This window comes from Haliotis asinina, chromosome 3 (genome assembly GCF_037392515.1).
Source record: "Haliotis asinina isolate JCU_RB_2024 chromosome 3, JCU_Hal_asi_v2, whole genome shotgun sequence".
Taxonomy (NCBI): Eukaryota; Metazoa; Mollusca; class Gastropoda; order Lepetellida; family Haliotidae; genus Haliotis; species Haliotis asinina.
Window position 1 is genome coordinate 64,866,726 of NC_090282.1, and position 19,700 is coordinate 64,886,425.

At 35.6% G+C, this 19,700-nt stretch overlaps 1 protein-coding gene across 8 annotated transcripts in view; it reads right to left on the minus strand.

The window, feature by feature from the left end:
- Positions 1–19,700, minus strand: part of LOC137278306 (kin of IRRE-like protein 2) — a 239,757-nt gene that overhangs the window by 188,539 nt on the left and 31,518 nt on the right. For all 8 annotated transcript variants that reach the window (XM_067810560.1, XM_067810565.1, XM_067810566.1 and 5 more), the window contains exon 2: positions 8,363–8,802. In XM_067810560.1, the coding sequence (XP_067666661.1) occupies positions 8,363–8,459 (97 nt within the window). In that variant the 5' untranslated portion in view covers positions 8,460–8,802. The remainder of the gene's footprint in view (positions 1–8,362; positions 8,803–19,700) is intronic.

Sequence of the window (19,700 nt, forward strand, 5' to 3'; positions counted from 1 at the left end):
CCTTTTAGCACCAACAGCACAAAGATTCATCTAACAATTGAACCTCAAAACAAAATCATTTTCAAAATACCATTTCAGAGAAAATGCCTTCCTGTGTTTGAAAATCAGTAGCATTTTCCCTGCACCAGCACTAGTAGGATATTTATTTGGTGCCAGTAGTGGTACAATATATTCTGGAACCTAATATATCTTGATCCAACTTTCTCAAGACTGTAACGTACCACCAGCGCTGAAGAACATTTTCTACAGTGTGGAGACACCTATTAAGACATGAACTCAAACATCCTAATTTTCCAGAATCTTATTTATCAGAATTGTCATTAAAGTACACATATCTCCAGACATTTTTTCATTACTGGACTTGTAAGGAATGATTATCTAAATGCTTTGAAGTTCAATATATCTGTCTACCCTTGACGAGGCCATGATCACATCCTCTGTGACAGTGCGTCTGGGATTGAGTCTGGTGACAGTGTTCAACAGTGTTATTTACTGGTAGAAGTCTTAATGAGATTGAGTGGCATCTATCTACCTGTGCTAAAGAGGGACCTACCTACCTTTCAGTTCCCAGTAATCAAGCTTGCACTAATCTGTAACTGGTCCATGTTTTGCATTAACTTCCTTAAGCAAGATAAACATCATTACTAAATGCATTAATCTTGAAAGAACATACTACTCTGGCATTGAATTGGAATTGATACCTTGACTGCTTGTAAACAGATATACAACCAGTGGCAGGATATCTTTAAGTCAATCCTTGTAATTTGTGTTTCAAGAATTGTTATACAAAGAAATCAAATGCTGTTTTGAAAACACAGTGAAAGTGTGGCCTTGCTTTGGCTGATGCTGATCAGTGTCTAAGATGAAACATTTTTGGTCCTTAAAATGTCATTTTTTCCTGCTGACATTTCATGTCAAAATTACATTACTTCCCTGGAAACAATGATCCAGGACAGCAAATGTCAAAGTCTGTTTCTGAAAGATGAATAATTGAGACCATGGGACAACAATTTCATCGAACCTATTCCAGTTCCACGTCAACATGATTTTTGATTATAGTCATGAACAATTTTCATTTTTCTCAGTAATATTACATTGCTCAATGACTGTTCTTTGATGTGATGAAGTAATAGCATTTATGATGAAACTGTATTAAATTGTAAGTAGGTAGTTGTTCTGGTCTTTGACTAGGAAATAGTCAAAGATGTTATCAAAGTTGTAATTACCAAAGATGTAATCAATCATGGTAATGATAGACAAATCATTCCTGACTGTGTAGAAACCTGGAAGTATCATTTATGGACATCCAGATAATTCCCACTAGACACCTGAGTATTTCCTGTATATGAAGTTTCATGCGGAAATGTATCGTTTTCAACCTGTATGTAGGAAGTACTTCTGTCACCTATTGACATTACCTCTCTTAGTTGTTTCAGGATCTGCTTATCATGGGTATGAAATCAATCAATTTGACATTTAGTGTAATACTGATTTTTAAGCAGGACACCGGTGACATTTTTGTTCAGTTTAACATCCAACATGACAACTGACACCCCAAACATGAAAACTAATTGTCAAACATGAAAGCTGACAACCTCACATATGAAAACTGACACCATCCAACATGAAATCTTACAAACTCTGACTTGATGACTGACACCTTCCAACATGAAAATGAAGCCATTTTAATATGAAACTGATACCCTCCAACATGAAAAATCACAACCTCCAAACATGAAAACTGACACATTCCAACATAAAAACTTACCTCCACCATGAAAACAAACATCCTGCAACATGAAAACTGACGACCTTCAACATGAAAACATATTCCTTTTGATGTAGAGACTGACATCACAACTTCCAAACATGAAAACTGACACATTCCAACATAAAAACTCACAACCTCCCACATGAAATAGAACATCCTCTAACATGAAAACTGACAACCTTCAACATATTCCTTTTGATGTGGAGACTGACATGACTTGACATAAATGAAAAATGGTCATGGGTAGATATAAGGTACAAGTGCCTAGGTGGACCAGTGCCCCATTATTGGTTTGAATCCAAGATTCACTTTGTTTATGAGTCAAGGTTTGTCAAGAGCAATGTCTAAAACCTAATTTACCTGTTTCCAACACTAAGTTGAAATACATTTCAACACAAAAACAAACTCTCTCACACATTCTAAATAAAACATTGTTGGTACAATTAATTGTAATATATTGGTCAGGCGATGATAGAGCAAAAATGATTGACCACATCCCTGTCATCATAAAAGAAAGTACATCAATGAAGGGCTGAGGAAATATACTCTGAACTCTCTCAAATATCCTCAGTTGAACCTTAACCAGATTTCAGAATCCAAAAGATAGTTGATGTTGTCTAGGTTGTCACTGGCATCATTTCATTTTATACCAAATTGTTAGGTCATCTGCATCAAAGCTACATCCACTCGTGAGTGAGTGAGTGAGTGAGTGAGTGAGTGAGTGAGTGAGTGAGTGAGTGAGTGAGTGAGTGAGTGAGTGAGTGAGTGAGTGAGTGAGTGAGTGAGTGAGTGAGTGAGTGAGTGATACACCACACTTAGCAATATTCAAGCTATATGAGTGGTGTCCTGTAAATAATCAAGTCTGGAACAGACAATCCAGTGATCAACAGGAGGAGCATTGATCTATGCAACTGGGATGATATGTGTCAACCAAATCAGTAAGCTTGACCACCAATTTGAAGTCACTTTTGTTGAAAAAAAGCAACAGGTGCTTCTAAACCATGTTTGCATAATAACAATTTTCTTTCTAACCATCATCAAAGAACGTGTTTAAAACCCTGTACAGCACCTGAGAAACCCCACGATATTAGCAAAAAATCTTCCCTTTGTCCTAAGATTTGTTGTTTCCATATAGCAGTCCCTCTTTCGTGTTGGATTTTAATTTGTCTTCTATGAATACAGCTTACGAATACTGCCAGTACTGAATATCCATATTAACTGAATTGAAATCATTATTCTGTTGGGAATTGGAGTTTGAAATATTACATTTCTCCATATCAACTATTCATGAATTTTTAAGCATATAATTTCTTTGTCAATTACATAGTCTGTCAGCCCCAAGTGGGTGCCAAGAAAGATAAACAGAGAATCATGAAGAAAAACGGCAGAATGATTTGGGTGGCATTAGAAGGAACCCAGTATCGCTTTCTCATCTTGCCATATCTAGTTATCAGCTGTATCATGTGTGTGAATGCTGCCACTGATGCTCTTTGTATAAATGGCCTCCATGGATTGGAAAGATATGTGCAAAAACATCTTACAACTTTACATTTTGTGAATTTAACATGCTGCAAGCACCATGGCCATTCTGTGCTCAAACGAGTCTTGCTTGTATGTAATTTGTCCATGGTTCAATTGTTTGCTGATGGTACAAAACATTATGATGCATGTTATTATAAACAAGAACATTTTTATCATAATTTTTTTTCCATTACCAGGAATAATAGATTTGTCCATGACTGCTGCTGGACAATATCACGAAAATATTAAATTTCTAGTCTGTAACATCCCTCTAACATGTGGGCACTTTTTTGCTGTATTTGGTGTCTTTGGGTGTAAAGTTCTATTAATATACAAGTAAGTTTTGAAGAAATCTTATGGTTAATTACCTCACCATAGGATACTCTATGATGCCTCTTAAAACAGCAATTTGAACATCGTTTGTGATCAACATTAGTTCCATTTTTGCACAATGCTCACTCTGTTGCTGAATACAACAGAACTAGTTGTTCCCCGCTAGCATTTCAGCTGGGTTGATGTGTGTTGTGCTCAAGGTTTGTCTAAAAGAGAAATTTATGAGCTGAATGTGTGGCAAACATCTAGAAGTGTTGTGTACTTGGATGTTGATATTTGTATAACTATTTTTGACAGTTGTAAGATAGTTCAAGTCTATGTCTGTCTCTCGTCCATCTGTCTATCCACCTGTCTGTCTGTTGCTATGCAAAGTTGCTCTGGAATGTGGTCACAGGATCCAGTGCATGAGATTTGTCACATACTTGTCATTGTCAGCAATATCTGTCTCCATCACAGACTAATGCATTATCTCTGAATATACATAATTTTGTTTGTAACAAATAAACCCAATTAAATTGAAAAGGGGCATCATGGAGACCAAAGATTCAGAACCTGAGGAAATCTTTATTTATGGCTTTAATATTGGAGGGAGGGATAAGCTGCTGGGAAAATAACAGGATTCAAGGACTCTCTCTCTTTCTCTCTCTCCCACTCTTTCCCTCTCACTATTTCTCTCTTTCATTCTTTCTTTCTTTTTATTTTTCTCTTTCTTTCTCACTATTTTTCTCTGTTTCTCTCTGTCTCTCTCTGTCTCTCTCTGTCTCTCTCTCTCTCTCTCTCTCTCATTGTAATAACATCTGTGAAAGGAGTTAGACTAACAGCTAGTCTCTGAAATGAACATATTTCACTGAAAAAACGTTCATAGTGAAAAAAAATAATATAAAGAAATGGAGCCCTGAGACTTTCTTCATTTTCAGAAGCTAAGGAAATCTAAACTTGCCACATTTTCTAGACTTGCGTGGGCTTTCTTGGATATATATACTTCAGGGTCTGTACAACAGACTATGAAAGGAGTGTCCTGTATGACAAATACATAAAATTCTTTACCAGTGTCCTTTAAAATAAAAGAGATCTCAAAATAAACATTCCCTGAAGCTCTGTAATATACATTTTAGTATCAATAGGAGAATGTTTGAGAAAACTGCAATAATCTTTTACAACATAAATAAAACCACAACACTCAAATTATCTGGAATCAAGCATAACCAGTTTGAAACACATGCATAACATATTGCCATACTGGTCACACTCTGTAATCATTCAAAAGTAGACCCGTGAAGGTCCTAGGGTAGAATAGACCTTCAGTAACCCATGTTTGCCTTAAAAAGTGACTGTGCTTGTCATATGAGGTGACTGGGATTGGGCGGTCAGGCTCCCTGACTTGGTTGACACATGTCATCAGTCCCCAATTGAGCAGATCGATACTCATGCTGTTGATCACTGGATATATATAGCTGGTATATTGCTGAGCGCATCATAAAACTAAATTCACTCACTCACTCACTCAAAGAGAAGATTCCTTGTTGGAATTACATTTGGCATTTTCAACTGCATTGTGGTAGTTAAATCGGGTTTTTTTATATGAGCCAATTATTGCGGTGGTAGTTTAAGATATTTCCATTGCATTCTTGGATCAGTAAAGTGTTATATATGAGCTTGAAGCCTCTCTCTGTGTCTGAGTATGTGGACACAAGAGGATTTATAGCCACATCGCCCCTCGTTCTCAACCTAGAGTGTGCCTTGAGTAAATTCATAATTTACTACTTTCTCTTTTGCTTTATCATCGCTTGTCATACTGTTGTAATCCAACGCCAGATTAATTTACCTTGTCAAAATGTTTGGATATTTTCAGATTCAGTGGAAGGGATGTTGCATACCTATGAATAAATCATTCGGATACATGGCTGTCAGAATGAGCTTTACTTATGTCAGGTCAATGAAGTGTTGTCCACTTTTGTTATATGCTAACCTGAAACATTGTCAAAACAACTGCAGTTTGTTTTCATAGTTGATAAGTCTGTTTGAGTGTGTCACCATTATCAAGGAAAACATTTTCAAATAACGAGAGATGTTAATCTGAATAATGGAAGTTTTATTCCATTACAAACAATATGAATGAAATATTAAGTACAGAGGTTCCTGGCATATATATAGATTACTACAAAGAGTATCAATGTCAAAATTTATTTATTTATTTTTCTTAAATTTATTGACCAATCCAAAATTGAAATATGGCAGTATGTGTCACAGGCTTACAGCAAATTAAGTACAAATAAAACAATATTAAATTATTAGCCTAAAATTCAAGCATACTAGTTTGAAAATTTGTAACTTTTAATTCATTTTCAGTAGAATGGGGAATAATAAACTTTCATCTGATTGTGTTAAAATAAGCATGTGCACAAATTAAGATTAGTAATCAGATCAAATATAAAACTAATGTAAAACGGGTGTGAAATAACACCACAAAAGTGTGGCTAGTCATTCTTCTATCACAACCTCACATGCATCTAGTTATGAATGAGTTCTATTTACTGTGTTTGTATATTTGGACTGTTTTCACCTCGGAAAGGCATCCGAGCCCTAACAAACAACCTCTGTGCCCAATTTATCTCTGATATGAGGAAGATATCAACTTGATACTATCGTCCCTTTCTTTTCTGAGAAAACAGTGAGTTTGATATATGTATATAACTTCAGCCAATCAGCCCTTGATCTGATGGCAGCACATCTGTCAGCCATTTTCCAACACCTGTGAGCTTCGGGTGAGACAAACACTCTTGTTGTGTATTAAACATTGTGAAAAATGTGTTCCACATATTTGTATTCCATTGCTACATTATGCTTTCGATTGATGCATATCTTTTTGTTTATTTTCACTACCTTTCAATCCAATTTTGTTTAAGTACTTTGATTAGGGTGTTCCTTGTCAGGCATCATGTGTTTTATTTGAAGAACATGGGAAAAATTTCATCTAAGGACGACCACCGGAAACAGGGCGACGTTTTTTCAAATTCTTTATTTTTTTAATCCATGTTCTGGATATGATATAAAACATAAAAAGCCATAAATATTTTTCGCATATTTTTTATCCTACAATTTCATACAGATTATTTTTAATAGTAGCATTGAAATGAAGGAAATTATTTTCCCAAATGTTCATACTTCTGGTAATCACACAGGAACAGTTACTCAAGTATGTAGTTGAGAAACAGATGGGGAGTGATGACATGCTTATAGAGTCATGGAATCTGTGAGGGGGATAGGAGAGGGAAGGGCCAAGGCAGCGTGGGTGGAGTCTGAGAGTTGGGAAGATATGGGTATGGGGAGACAAGAGCTTCTGGCAGAGGGTTGATGTGAAAGATATAAGACCATGGAGTAAAAAGCAAGCGAATGGCTTAATGTGTCACAAAGTCCTTAACCACTTCACTTTCCCTTTCGCACAACCCTTTCTGCAGTTCAAAAGGCCTTAATGAAGTAAGGATAGATTTCCTAAAGTTTATTTTCCCAACACTGGGCTCATTTTCAATTAAAATTGAATTATTTGACTCTATCAGTGTCATGTATTCAAAGATATAGCATTAGTAAAGTAGGTTTGAGAGTCTTAATTTAAATATAAATTGTCAGACTCTCTTCTCCCTTTCAATATGAATATGGCTGTTGTGTTGGGCAACAGCTGTTGTGTGAGGTGTCCTGGAAAAACCATTACCCTATTTCCAATTAATTACTAAAGCACATCCACACAATTTCTTGTTAATCCTTAGTGTGAAATTCTTTCATTGGCTTGGCATAGTCCTGCAAATGTTTAATTACCAGAATCATTCCAGCTCGCCCTCAATGAGATGCAAATGAACATTTTTGAAAAGGCTGTATCTTAAATTAAAATATTGCCAGAGACGTTTTATGATGATTGCTATTATTACGATATTAACCTCAGACACATTAAGTTCATATCTGCTCTTTGAAAACATTCTAAATATCAAAATTATTGGTACCAAAAGTCATGAATGTAGCAATGAGGGGCTGAAAAACATATTACTTCTGAACTCAATTACAATCTCCAAAATCGCCTTTCACAAAGTGGTATTAATTTATCAAAATATAATATATAGAATATCTAAAAAGCACTAAAAGCATTTCTAATGTGTATGTCAATTACAGTGAAATGAAGCATTTAGCTCATAATCTCCTAAAGCAAACACGGCTGATCTGTTGAAGCACATTACAAGAAATGAACACATGAGAATTGATTATACACAGATAAATGTACAAGTTTGCTTGGTCCCATCAATACATAAATGAAGGAATTATATGATGGTGATGTGTCCGATTATATCCAGTGTGTAAAAGATCAGCGTTTCTACCTTTCAATACTATACACAAAATGAGTGAACTGCTAAAACAATCTGAAGTAGAAATGTTCTAAGATGATGATGATAATACCGTTGAAATTTTTTGCACATGAGATCAAATAATCTATTACAGAAATGTAAGATGATGATGATGATGATGATGATGGTGGTGATGACGATGACAATGACAATGATGATGATGATGATGATGATGATGATGATGATGATGATGATGATGATGACAATGATGATGATGATGATGATGATGATGATGATGGTGGTGGTGATGACGATGACAATGATGATGATGATGATGATGATGATGATGATGATGATGAAAGCTGTTGTGTATGAAACATAATTATAATCACAATAACAGTCTTACCTGATGGGCACGTGCTCCACAGCAGACCCAGGAGCGAAAACGTCACAGATAATCCCTGAATAGGCCACATTGGATCTGATGAGGAAATCCCACACATAGCTTTGTTCACATCACGGTACCGTCACTAGTTATCCGTTAAGTATCTGACATCAAGAGGATGGTACAACCAATTTGGTGGTCGCAGTCGACGCATATCGGTTCACTGTCCTCAGCCGTCGTCATTCACAGACATTGTATCCAAAACTTTGTGTCGATAGTTGAGGATTTTCCCTGCAGTGGAAGTAGTACGTGCCTCTGCCAAGTATTGCTCTTTCAGCTGTACAATTCACTGCTCCCAAGACATCACTAATTACAGCACTTGACTCTGCAGTATCCCTCGGTCCAGCTCATCCATAGACTCACTCTTGTGTAGAATACCACAAGCTTGTTCCGTACAGAACCTGTACACAGAAACTGACAGTTAGATGAACGCTTCCAACTAAAAATACATCCTACTTTTTGCAAGAGAAAATTAGACGGTAAGGCTATTCAGCAATGTATATTGTTTAGATGGGCAGGTAGAAATGTTGTTTTGTGGTATAGAATATGCTACAGTTCTACATGGGTTTATCTTTACACATACCACCTGTCTGGAACTGGACATGGGAACTGTTAATATGATTTCTAATGGACATCCTCCAAAGAGCTTGCGATCATAGTGTGATAAGTGTTGGCAAAATATTTCACATGCAAGGCACCATAAGCTATGGTGATGAAAAATGTGAAAGTTGCAGCAGATTCAGTAACTATGGCAATAGGTATTGTGTTTATTTTCAGTGTGAAACTGACTGTGTGTTTGAACACATTCTCAGAATTTATCACATGTTTCTGTGATGTTTTGTTTGTAGGGTACTTTGTAAAATGTCTTTGCTGCTTCAGCAATTAATCTTGTGTTCATTTTCTGTAACATAGTTTGGGAGGTAACACTTAGAATTTAATCATACTGTCCATAACTGCTATTTTGTGGAATTCACATCCTTATTTTAGCATTCAACAACAAAATAGTTTGGTTCATAATACTCAAGGCTTTGGACTGTGAATTACGGAAAGTGAAACAAATTTGAAAAACTCATGACAGGCGGAAATTATCATTAGAACAGATGACGCCCAAAGAACAATAACAGCACCTAGTTACGATTGGAAAACAGACTTTGTGACTTAAAATCAAATTAAATACAAATAACTTGTTGTACAGCAACAATTTTGAGTTGGAATACCAGCAGAGCAAAAGAGCATTAGCAAGTTATGGCGTACAGAACAGTAAGTGTCGAGATGCATTCATACACAGTTTTAAAACATCCTTTATTACAGGGAGTTTTGATTCATGCCACTTTTAGCAAGATTTCACATCATTATCATCAGAAATGAACTCAGAACTTTGGCAAGATTGTTGAATGCTGTAACCACCGGACTAACTCACTGCCCTAGTGTTGCTTTCTTAAAGGTGAGGTGAGGTGAGGTGAGGTGAGGTGAGGTGAGGTGAGGTGAGGTGAGGTGAGGTGAGGTGAGGTGAGGTGAGGTGAGGTGAGGTGAGGTGAGGTGAGGTGAGGTGAGGTGAGGTGAGGTGAGGTGAGGTGAGGTGAGGTGAGGTGAGGTGAGGTGAGGTGATTTTTTGCATGAAGATTAATTTAAGTGCAGTATACAAAACAGTGGATCAAAATATAGTAATTGAATTTATAACACTGCCCATATTGAGATTTTTTAATGTGATTCAACTCTTTGTTCAACGGTTTGAATGGGGACAAGGTCATTGTATCATCTGAATGTTTTGAAAGGTTCATCAAGTCATATATATATTCTGATGAAGAAAACCAAATTGTTTACATATAAAACATAATGCATAAATGTTAAAAATATGCCTTTCTCATGGATATTTTGTATATGGGCAAGAACAGAATGATGACAGCTATTTCTGGATAAGGACCTTTTCATCGTCATAGAGCTGTTTGTGGTTTTTTATGTCAAAGGGCAGTTGGGTAGCCCAGTGGTTAAAGCATTCATCATGCTGAAGACACGGGTTCGGTTCCCCATATCGGTGCAATGTGTGACGGACATTTCCGGTGTCCCTTTCTGCGATATTGCTGGAATATTGCTAGTTGTGGTGTAAATCTAAACTAACTTATTAACTTGTTATGTTACAAATTTTAAACATTACTAGTCATTCTTTGTTTGCTCTGTGTTATTCATGATGTCGACAAGAAACAAAATGAATGTTCATAATTAACAAATCAGATGCCACTGAGCATAATAGTTGAATACAGTGATGAAAATTATATGAATGGATAAGTGAAATTCAGGGCTGTTGACACCTGTTGTTCAGGGAACGGGTATGCACATCCTGCTCATACCAAAGGTCAAGTATGGTTAAGGTACTGGGACGTTTGAGTAGTATCCTAGGACAAGATGCTTAAATCCACATTGTCTCAGTTCATCCAGCTGTAAAATGGGTACCCGTGAGGATGTACTGGCAATGTGAGTGATTAGTTCATTGCGCCTAAGAGGGAGCAGGGCTGTATACTCCCCAGGGAGTTGAAAAGTATTGGAAAGAATGATACTGTCCTATGACCAAGATAATAATACATGTAGCACTGAGAGCAGGCAATGTGACTCGATATGAGCACCATAGAATCGAACAATTACTATTACTATTACTATTACAATTACTATTACTATTACAATTACTATTACTATTACTATTACTATTACTATTACAATTACAATTACAATTACAATTACTATTACTATTACAATTACTATTACAATTACTATTACTATTACTATTACTATTACTATTACTATTACAAATCCAGTGGGTTCTAAAGTTGTGTCATAGTCTTACAGAGATAGGATCACAGAACTATTGATCTCTGTTAATGTTTTAAAACTGTTATAAATATATAGGTATCTTTTGTTTCACTGATAGTCAGTATTAACCAGATGTCACAATATGTATCTCTTAGACTGACCTTGAATTTTTCTAATAAGCATTATAAACTGCAGTGTTTTCAGTTGATGCTAGCAAGCTGTGCTTCAAGCATGTTCTCCAATCTCTAAATGCAATGGTTGGTTTGCTTATGTAAAGGTGCTCTGTTTATACAGTGTTTACTTTAGCTAGAGCCCGGTGTTTAGCTGGTATTGAAGACAGAATTTTGTTGACAGAATGTTTATGTAACCCTGAAATGGTGCACGCTTTCCTAACTAAAACCACATCTACAGCGGGTAAAAAACACCTCATAAAATCCAGCCAGAATGAAATGAGTTCAGTTTCGAGACTTTTGTTGAAAGGTTGTCCAGTTTAAACAATGTTTAGTCTAGCGCTTTAAAGTAATATGTTCCAGTGAGTCATGTTTGGTACATGTTTGGTAAATGTAAGCAAAACTTACACAGACCAGATAATGACCCTAGCCATTTTGAAATCACGGAACCATATAATTGTTTCACCGTAAGCTTCATGATGAATTCTGTTAGTTGACGAGAAAGGTACACTCTGTTTTCACCTGCTTCCATGTACACCAAACACTGATGAATGTTTTCATAATTTATATGTTTTTTCTTTTTCTCAAGTTTTACCTCTCCGCCAAACTACTGGAACATTCCCATACAAGAAGTTTGACAACATCGCTGAGAAAACATTCCTGCTCGGTAATAAACTTATAGAATTTATGTTGCAGAGATAAACAGTTTTCTCAACTTTTCTTTCTGAACAAGTGACAAATCTGAATTTCAAAGCAATTTTCCAAGTGATTTAATTCATTTTGATTACCGTAAGTTGTATAAGAACACATATGCGAGTTCTAACAATATTTGGTGCCGTGTATTTATGAAGCAAGTTTCTTGATGTCAGAATTCCCATTTGTGAAATGTAAGATGATGTTTTTGTAGCTATGGGTTACTTGCATGATAAAATCATACATGCATGATTTCATCAATCACCCTGAAAACTAGGTACGCTGGAATCCTTGCTCTTGGATTTATGGTATTCGAGTCCATACTTCGCACAAAATCCCAGGAATCACAAAAATGCTTCAGAATTAATTTCAACTGGAATTGGTCACAAGGTGAGTTAACACACCTACAATAAACTGTCAATCAGTCTCTCTGCCATCACCATTATTTGAACAACAAACTGTTCCCTAGCAACCATCTATTACCTCTGTGTATAACACTGTATGACTATGTGACAAACAGTGTTATAGTATCTGTGATGGGTCAGTTTGGTTTATTTAGTACATATTCACAACTATGTAGATATAATTCAGTTTTATCAGTACTGTTGTCCTAAATTACATGCTGACATCTTCTACACACAGTATAGTTTAAATCTTTGAAGGGCATTTAAATCTTTGAAGGGCATTTTAATCTTTGAACGGCATTTAGAAAGAAAATGGTGTACTTTGTTTGGGCTCTTCTCTAAGCTGAATATTCTGAACATCATTTTCGCTCCTGATTCTAACTGAGATTTCACTCAGTCATAAAGTCATAGACAGAAAACAAAGAAATACTTCTGAAATATGATCATATATATTTCAAACCGAGCTGTGTCATGTGACAAATCTATTAAGAATGAATAAGCTTTTCACTCCAGTGATTTTTACTTTGGATGAAAAGGAAATAAAGTGTAAATTTGACTATTTGCATTGATTCTGTTACTACTACATGTATTTGTTTTCACATCCGCAATGTAAGATGTGACAAAGATTGTGAAACATACGTCATGTTTTCAAACAGAGAGCTCTCTTTTCATAAAATACAGAATGATTTATCATACCTTGGAAGAAGGATGATATGTAATTGCAGAAATAAAGTTGTCTTATTTACAAATATACAACAATATTTATCTATAGAACAAATCCAAATTGGGCCCAAAACAGTTGTTAATTTCTAGAACTGAGTGATTGAGTTGAGTTTTAGGCTGCTTGCAGCAATATTCCAACAATATCAGTTTGAGTCTAGTTTAAGCGTTCACTGATCACGCCAAAGACGTGTCAATACTGCTAAAATACTGCTAAGGGCAGTGTAAAACCTCACTCACTCACTCACTTACTCATCAAAACATGAGTGACCTCATACAATATGCAAAATATGTATAATGATTAGCACACAGTATCATTGTCCTGCATCAAGCTCATTACATCCTTGCTGAGATAAAATTATAAAATGATAAAATTTGCCAATATTAACTTCCTCATATCACACCTGACAATCAGCCTTTGTTCACCCTAACACCCATACAAGAGCACCAACAATGCTTACAATATGTCAAGAACTACACGTGGTCCATCGCATGAGAGACAGGATCAAGAAATATGTATCTAGATTATTCAATATCTGGACTGTAATTCAATTATTGTCCGTGCCTATTTTGATGGCCTTGCTGGTTTCAGTTTCTTTGCCAATCCTGTAATAATATTAATCTAAAAATATTCGTGACACGATCACTATTGTGCAGAAAAACAAGGCCTTTTGATTCACGTCTGCAATAAGCATGTGTGATTTTCACATGTTTACATGTGCATTTCTATAGAGTCAGACAACATCCTTCTATTTGGAGGCTGGTGTATTAATACATTTTCTTTGCTGACATAACTCCAAGCATGATATTGATAATCTTTTTTGATTATTTAGGTCATAAACATTTTTCTATTATAGTTTCCAGTAAGGAAATTAGAAGTACAAAACAAATTTTGGGACAATACATAAACATTACGTATTTTTTAGTTGTAATAATGCTTTGTATTGTTGAGGATAATGTTTGATGATATGTTGACATTGTATAATGTCGCATACATTATTTTTTGGTTCCATAATAATTAAATAATGTTTGTTTCTTTACCCTTCCTGCTTTGGCCATATCAATCAGCTTTGGATGTGTTTTTCAACTTTCAATAATCAACCTTCAAAGTTTTCCCCATCACATTACAAGTAGAAATTGCCTGGAATACAATGTTTTAAAAGTTATACTGCAATGCCATACCATTTTCCCCAGAAAATGTCCTCATTACCATTTCTACTATTTCCAGAACAAGTTTTGTGTGTCTCCTTTGCAAATGAAGTTATGGAACACTGAAGTATTCATATGCCAACCTTCACCATAAACAAAGACCACAAGGTCTTTTTTCCCTTATGATCAGCTATTAATCATATTTAAACCCAACTGGGGAAAAGTCAGAACAATAGCAGATAGAATTACACTGTTCAATATTAATAATGCCAATACCATTACAGAGCCAGCGATATACAAAACCATATTAAATGTATTTATCACCTTTTCAATTGTATCATCAAAGAGACCCAAAAAAGTTTATTTCATTTTTTAAAATGTACCATCACTATGAATATATATCATCATAGATATAGGTTGTGTGTGAATTGGTATGATTTGGTAAAAGGAAAATGGCACAGAATTACAGAAAGTAGAATTTTTTTCAGTTACAAGCATGCAAATGTTGCTACCTACTGGTGACCAGCAACAAAACCATGAAGGTTGGAACAGTGCCAACCAAACCGTGGCACCAAAACGTGTAAATGACGTCTGTACAAAGCTGCGGCAATGTGATATGAACACTCCAGCAAGTGGTAATGACTGAGTTGTATATACAGTCTCAATATGTTGATGAAACTGTGATTGGAAACTACTCCTCTCACATCATTGAACACAGAGTGTATCATTCTGTCAAACAGATACGCAAGATATCCTGAATGTGACTGCGAATATCTCAACGGAGATATCCTTCTGCTGACTGTCTTTATTTTATCTTACTTTATTCTGCCCAAACATAGCATACCTATATACACTTTCTTGACATTTTGCTTCATTCTTATGTTATTTAGTTTTCTATGTGTTTCCCTTTGTAAATACAACAAACAAACATTCTATATTGGCTTTTCTGCGATCCAATTGTATACCCCATCAGTGAGCTGGAATGTTGCAGGAAAAGGGTCATTAGACTAGCTGACTTGTTTGACACATGTCATCAAATCAAAACTGCTAGCAATTCAATGCTCATCTTAACTGCCAAGAACATTAAGATTGTTTTCTTGATTGTTTAAACATTTTCAGGTTTGTTTAAAAAATTCATTGTGGTAATTTAATTTTAAAAAAGTGAAAAGAAATTTCATACTGAATTGTGTGTCCTCATGGTGGACAGTAACCACATGCCATTAAATTCCTATATACATGATGTTTAAATATGTATATGAATTATTGTTCCTTTACATCCTGTAGATGTTATCATAAGTGAATCTCATGAATAACAAATCTGAAAGGGATCTATTTCCTGCTTCCAGCCTTCATGTGACACACAATGTCATTTAACTCTCATGAGAGGTAACCTTATTCAGAAAATGCTTTGTGTTTTGTGACTGAGACAGTCCAGTTGTTCAAAATGAAAAGTTATTGGATATAGAACATTGATATTATTAATCCTACCATAGACTGTGTATTAGTTAAGGCAGATTGTTAGTTTAATATCTTTGCTAACTGTGGCTATCTGAGTCTATACTTTTGATTACCTGTGATGGTATATGTCTACCTGTGACTACCTATGACTGCCCGTGTCTAACTGTGATTACCTGTGTTTAATACCTGCATTGGTATATGTTCACAAACACATGTAAATCCATTGTTCACATGAAAAAGCATGTGAATATGTTATGTTCAACATAAGGAATTACATCAGAGACCATGTTTGTCTCTAATTAGTTAGGTCTTTCATATGTTTTCATAAAGCTTTTTAAAAAAGGCCTTGAATGTTTTTCACCCTGATCAAAACAACTTTGAAGCAGTGATTTGTATGACTCTCATTGAAATAACTCTATACAGAGTATTCATGATTGTACCTCCTGTTGTGAAATGTAGGCAGAGCTCCTGAAATATTCCTTGACATCAGTTTGAACAATATATGAAATGTCTTAATACTGAATCAGTCATGTTGAAAATATTTTCCCTAAATAATATTAAAATAATTAAGACAAATCTACAACAAATTTTGGGCAGGTTATGAAAAAGGAAACTATTGTTCAATATTTCTTTTCTAAAGATTCTTTTCTAGAGAAATATGTGAGATGGTATTAATTCTCCGCCAAGTGAAAAATGGCAAAATTTCTAAGGGAAATTTTTCCACATCCCTATTTCCTTTCGCTGTCGAAACTAATTTTTCCAAGATCACAGACAGGGAATTAGTTAAAAGCCTGAAATACTGAGCAACCTACATCTACTTCATGGGAAATCCAAACAGGCAAATTTCCGACATTCCCAGATCTTTGTCCGAGGCCCTTCTTTGATGCTCTAATGCCTTAATTATAATGTATGGGGCTAGCTGGCTACCTGAGCAGAAGTAAGCAGGGTAGAACATGATAGTGTTTGGTATGTCCTACACTGTCTGTGATTGTGCTCAGATATGGCCGATGAGGGATCCAGATACAAGCCCCGTGAAGGTTTTTGACATAATATCAAGATGTTCAGTTGTTATGTACCATGCCAACATTCCAAGTTGTTGTTGAGGGTTACTCATGAAAATTCAGGGTTAAAGTACATGCATAATTGGACTGGGGCTTTAGGGTGTTGTCTAGACTAACATTTAGTCTCTGAATATACAATTTTGATAGTGAGAAACAAACCTATTTAAATTGAAAAGGAGCTCAAGGCAGACCAGAGATTCAGAACCTATTGACATCTAGACTTGCTTCCTGCTTCCTTTAGAGCCTTAGCCCTGCAGGAAGGGCTGTAGGGAAATAATATGGCTCCAGGACTGTGAGACAGACTAGATGCTGTCTGGAGACTAGGGTTTTCTGGGATGCTGTCTGGACACTGGGGTTTTCTAGGATACAGCATGGCAACTGTGGTTTTCTAGGATACTGTCTGGTCACTGGGGTTTTCTAGGATGCAGTCACAGTGGGGACTGGGGTTTTCTGGGATGCTGTCTGGACACAGGGTTTTCTAGGATGCAGTATGGACACTGGGGTTTTCTAGGATACTGTCTGGTCACTGGGGTTTTCTAGGATGCAGTGTGGAGACTGGGGTTTTCTAGGATGCAGTCTGGACACTGGTGTTTTGTAGGAAGCAGTCTGGAAGCTGAGGATTTCTTGTATGCAGTCTGGAGATTTTGAATGGGGTTTTCCCATGATGCAGTATGGACATTGGGGTTTTCTATGAATCAGTGTGGAGAATGGGGTTTTATAGGATGCAGTCTTGAGACTGGGATTCTAAAGGATGCAGTTTTGAGATTGGGGCTCTCTGGAATAGTTTGGAGATAGGTGTTCTGTAGCACTCAGACTGGAAATTGTGGTGCAAGAGATAACATTTAATAACACTTATACATCAATTTGGGAATTGTTTGCATTAAAGGTATGCTCACAAATACTTAAAATTAAATCCATTCATATTAAAGTGCTACACATTGTAAAATTAAATGCGCACCTCCTCAAAACTGTGACCTTCTTTTACCAAATATAGATTTGGAGGTGTTAACATGCATTCTTCAAAAGAAAAAAATCTATTTTTCGGTTGGGAATTTTGACACCTCCAATGAGAAGGGAGAAATGAGAAGCTCTGATTCAGATCATGCCTCAAAACATTTACAGTTTTGCTGGCAGGTTTAAAAACACTCTTTCCATAAATGATACCCAGAGACAGAAATCGGTTCTGGTTATGTTGGTTAACTTACACTTACAATTTGTTGCATTTACTTAGTTTGCCCTTTCAAACTGATCACACTCAGATAACACATTACATAAGAATGGGCAAATGTGTACAAAAAAAATGTTTAATTTGTTAAAAATCCAAATGAACCATGTGATATTTTAACATTTTTTAAGAGCATTTAGAGGTGATACACATAAAGGCAAGAATTTGGGGATGGAAAGAAGTTAACATCCATAAATTCTTGCCTTCATATTTTGAAAGAGAAACAGCATCAGAAATGAGGTTTACTTCAAGGTTGATTTAATAATATAATTAAATAAATGTTTGATCAAATGTTTAAAACAATACAGTATTTCTTCACTTTGAAATGATCTTGATAAGCAAGAACCCAAATTGACCAGGACTAATAAGACATATTAACATGATAGAAATATTCATGTACATTTCCCTGCCACATGCAAATTGCAAACAGAGTTCAACCGTTAAAGTCAGACACATATTTGACTAATTCAGTTCCAGGTCAGAGCCATCTGAACTATGTCTCTCCATGCCCCGTTGATATGGTCTAGCTGATAGCATCAGTACCAATAATTCACTTTGGCCTCTGTAACTAGACAAATACATCTTGTGATCTAAAGGATAGTTTATTATTGTACTCTGACTGTTTGGGTGAATTCTTGTACTGCCAATAAACCAATTCATCCTCTGTGATTATCTGTTGCACACCTATTTCTTAACTCTGAGAGTGAAAATCCTCTTAACAAGAAACATGAGTGGAGCTCTTCAAGGCAAACTGTCTTTCAGAAATTTAATGACAGTGTATTTTACCATGGAATATGTATGGTTAGACCTACAACTATTCTCTGAAATGAACACATAAAATAAAAGTTCATAGTGAAAAAATATAAAGGATATAAAGTTTAAAGAAAAGGGTCTTTCTTCAATGTCCTGAAACTGTAGAAATCTAGACTTGTGACATTTTCTAGACTTGAGTGGGCTTTTTAAGACACATTTGCTTCAGGGTCTGTAAGACAGAAAAATGTATAATCTGCAGCCTTAACAACAAGGAAGAATAACTACACTTTCTTCTCTATTGTCTAACCTAAATTATTGAAAGAAAATTCCTCCTTAAGAAACTAGACTGACAGCTCGAACTCATAAACAGTCTTTTGAATCCTTTGCTATGAAAAAGCTGAATTTCTGAAAAAAAACACCAATGTATCTGTCATCATTATGAAAAGAACCATTTAGTCAACATTTCGACATGAACTTATTTTTACTAAAACTATTTTAACTTATCAATACTGTCAACATCACATAGTCGATCAATGGATGATATGTTCATTTATGTGTGTTGTATAATATGTAATTTATTCATGCATAATGAACAGTGTATATTCATATTTTATGTTCAAATATAGACTTAGTCCATATTGAAGACCCTGGTTTGATTCCCCACATGGGTACAATGTGTGAAGCCCATTCCTAGAGTTTCACACTCACTCACTCACTCACTCACTCACTCACTCACTCATGTATTCATAATGCAAAAGTCTCATGAGTAAAAATGTCAACAATAATTTTAGTTCCACTTATTCAATCACTGACACACAAAACTGTAAACATGAATACATACTCAAAAACTAGTATGCACTG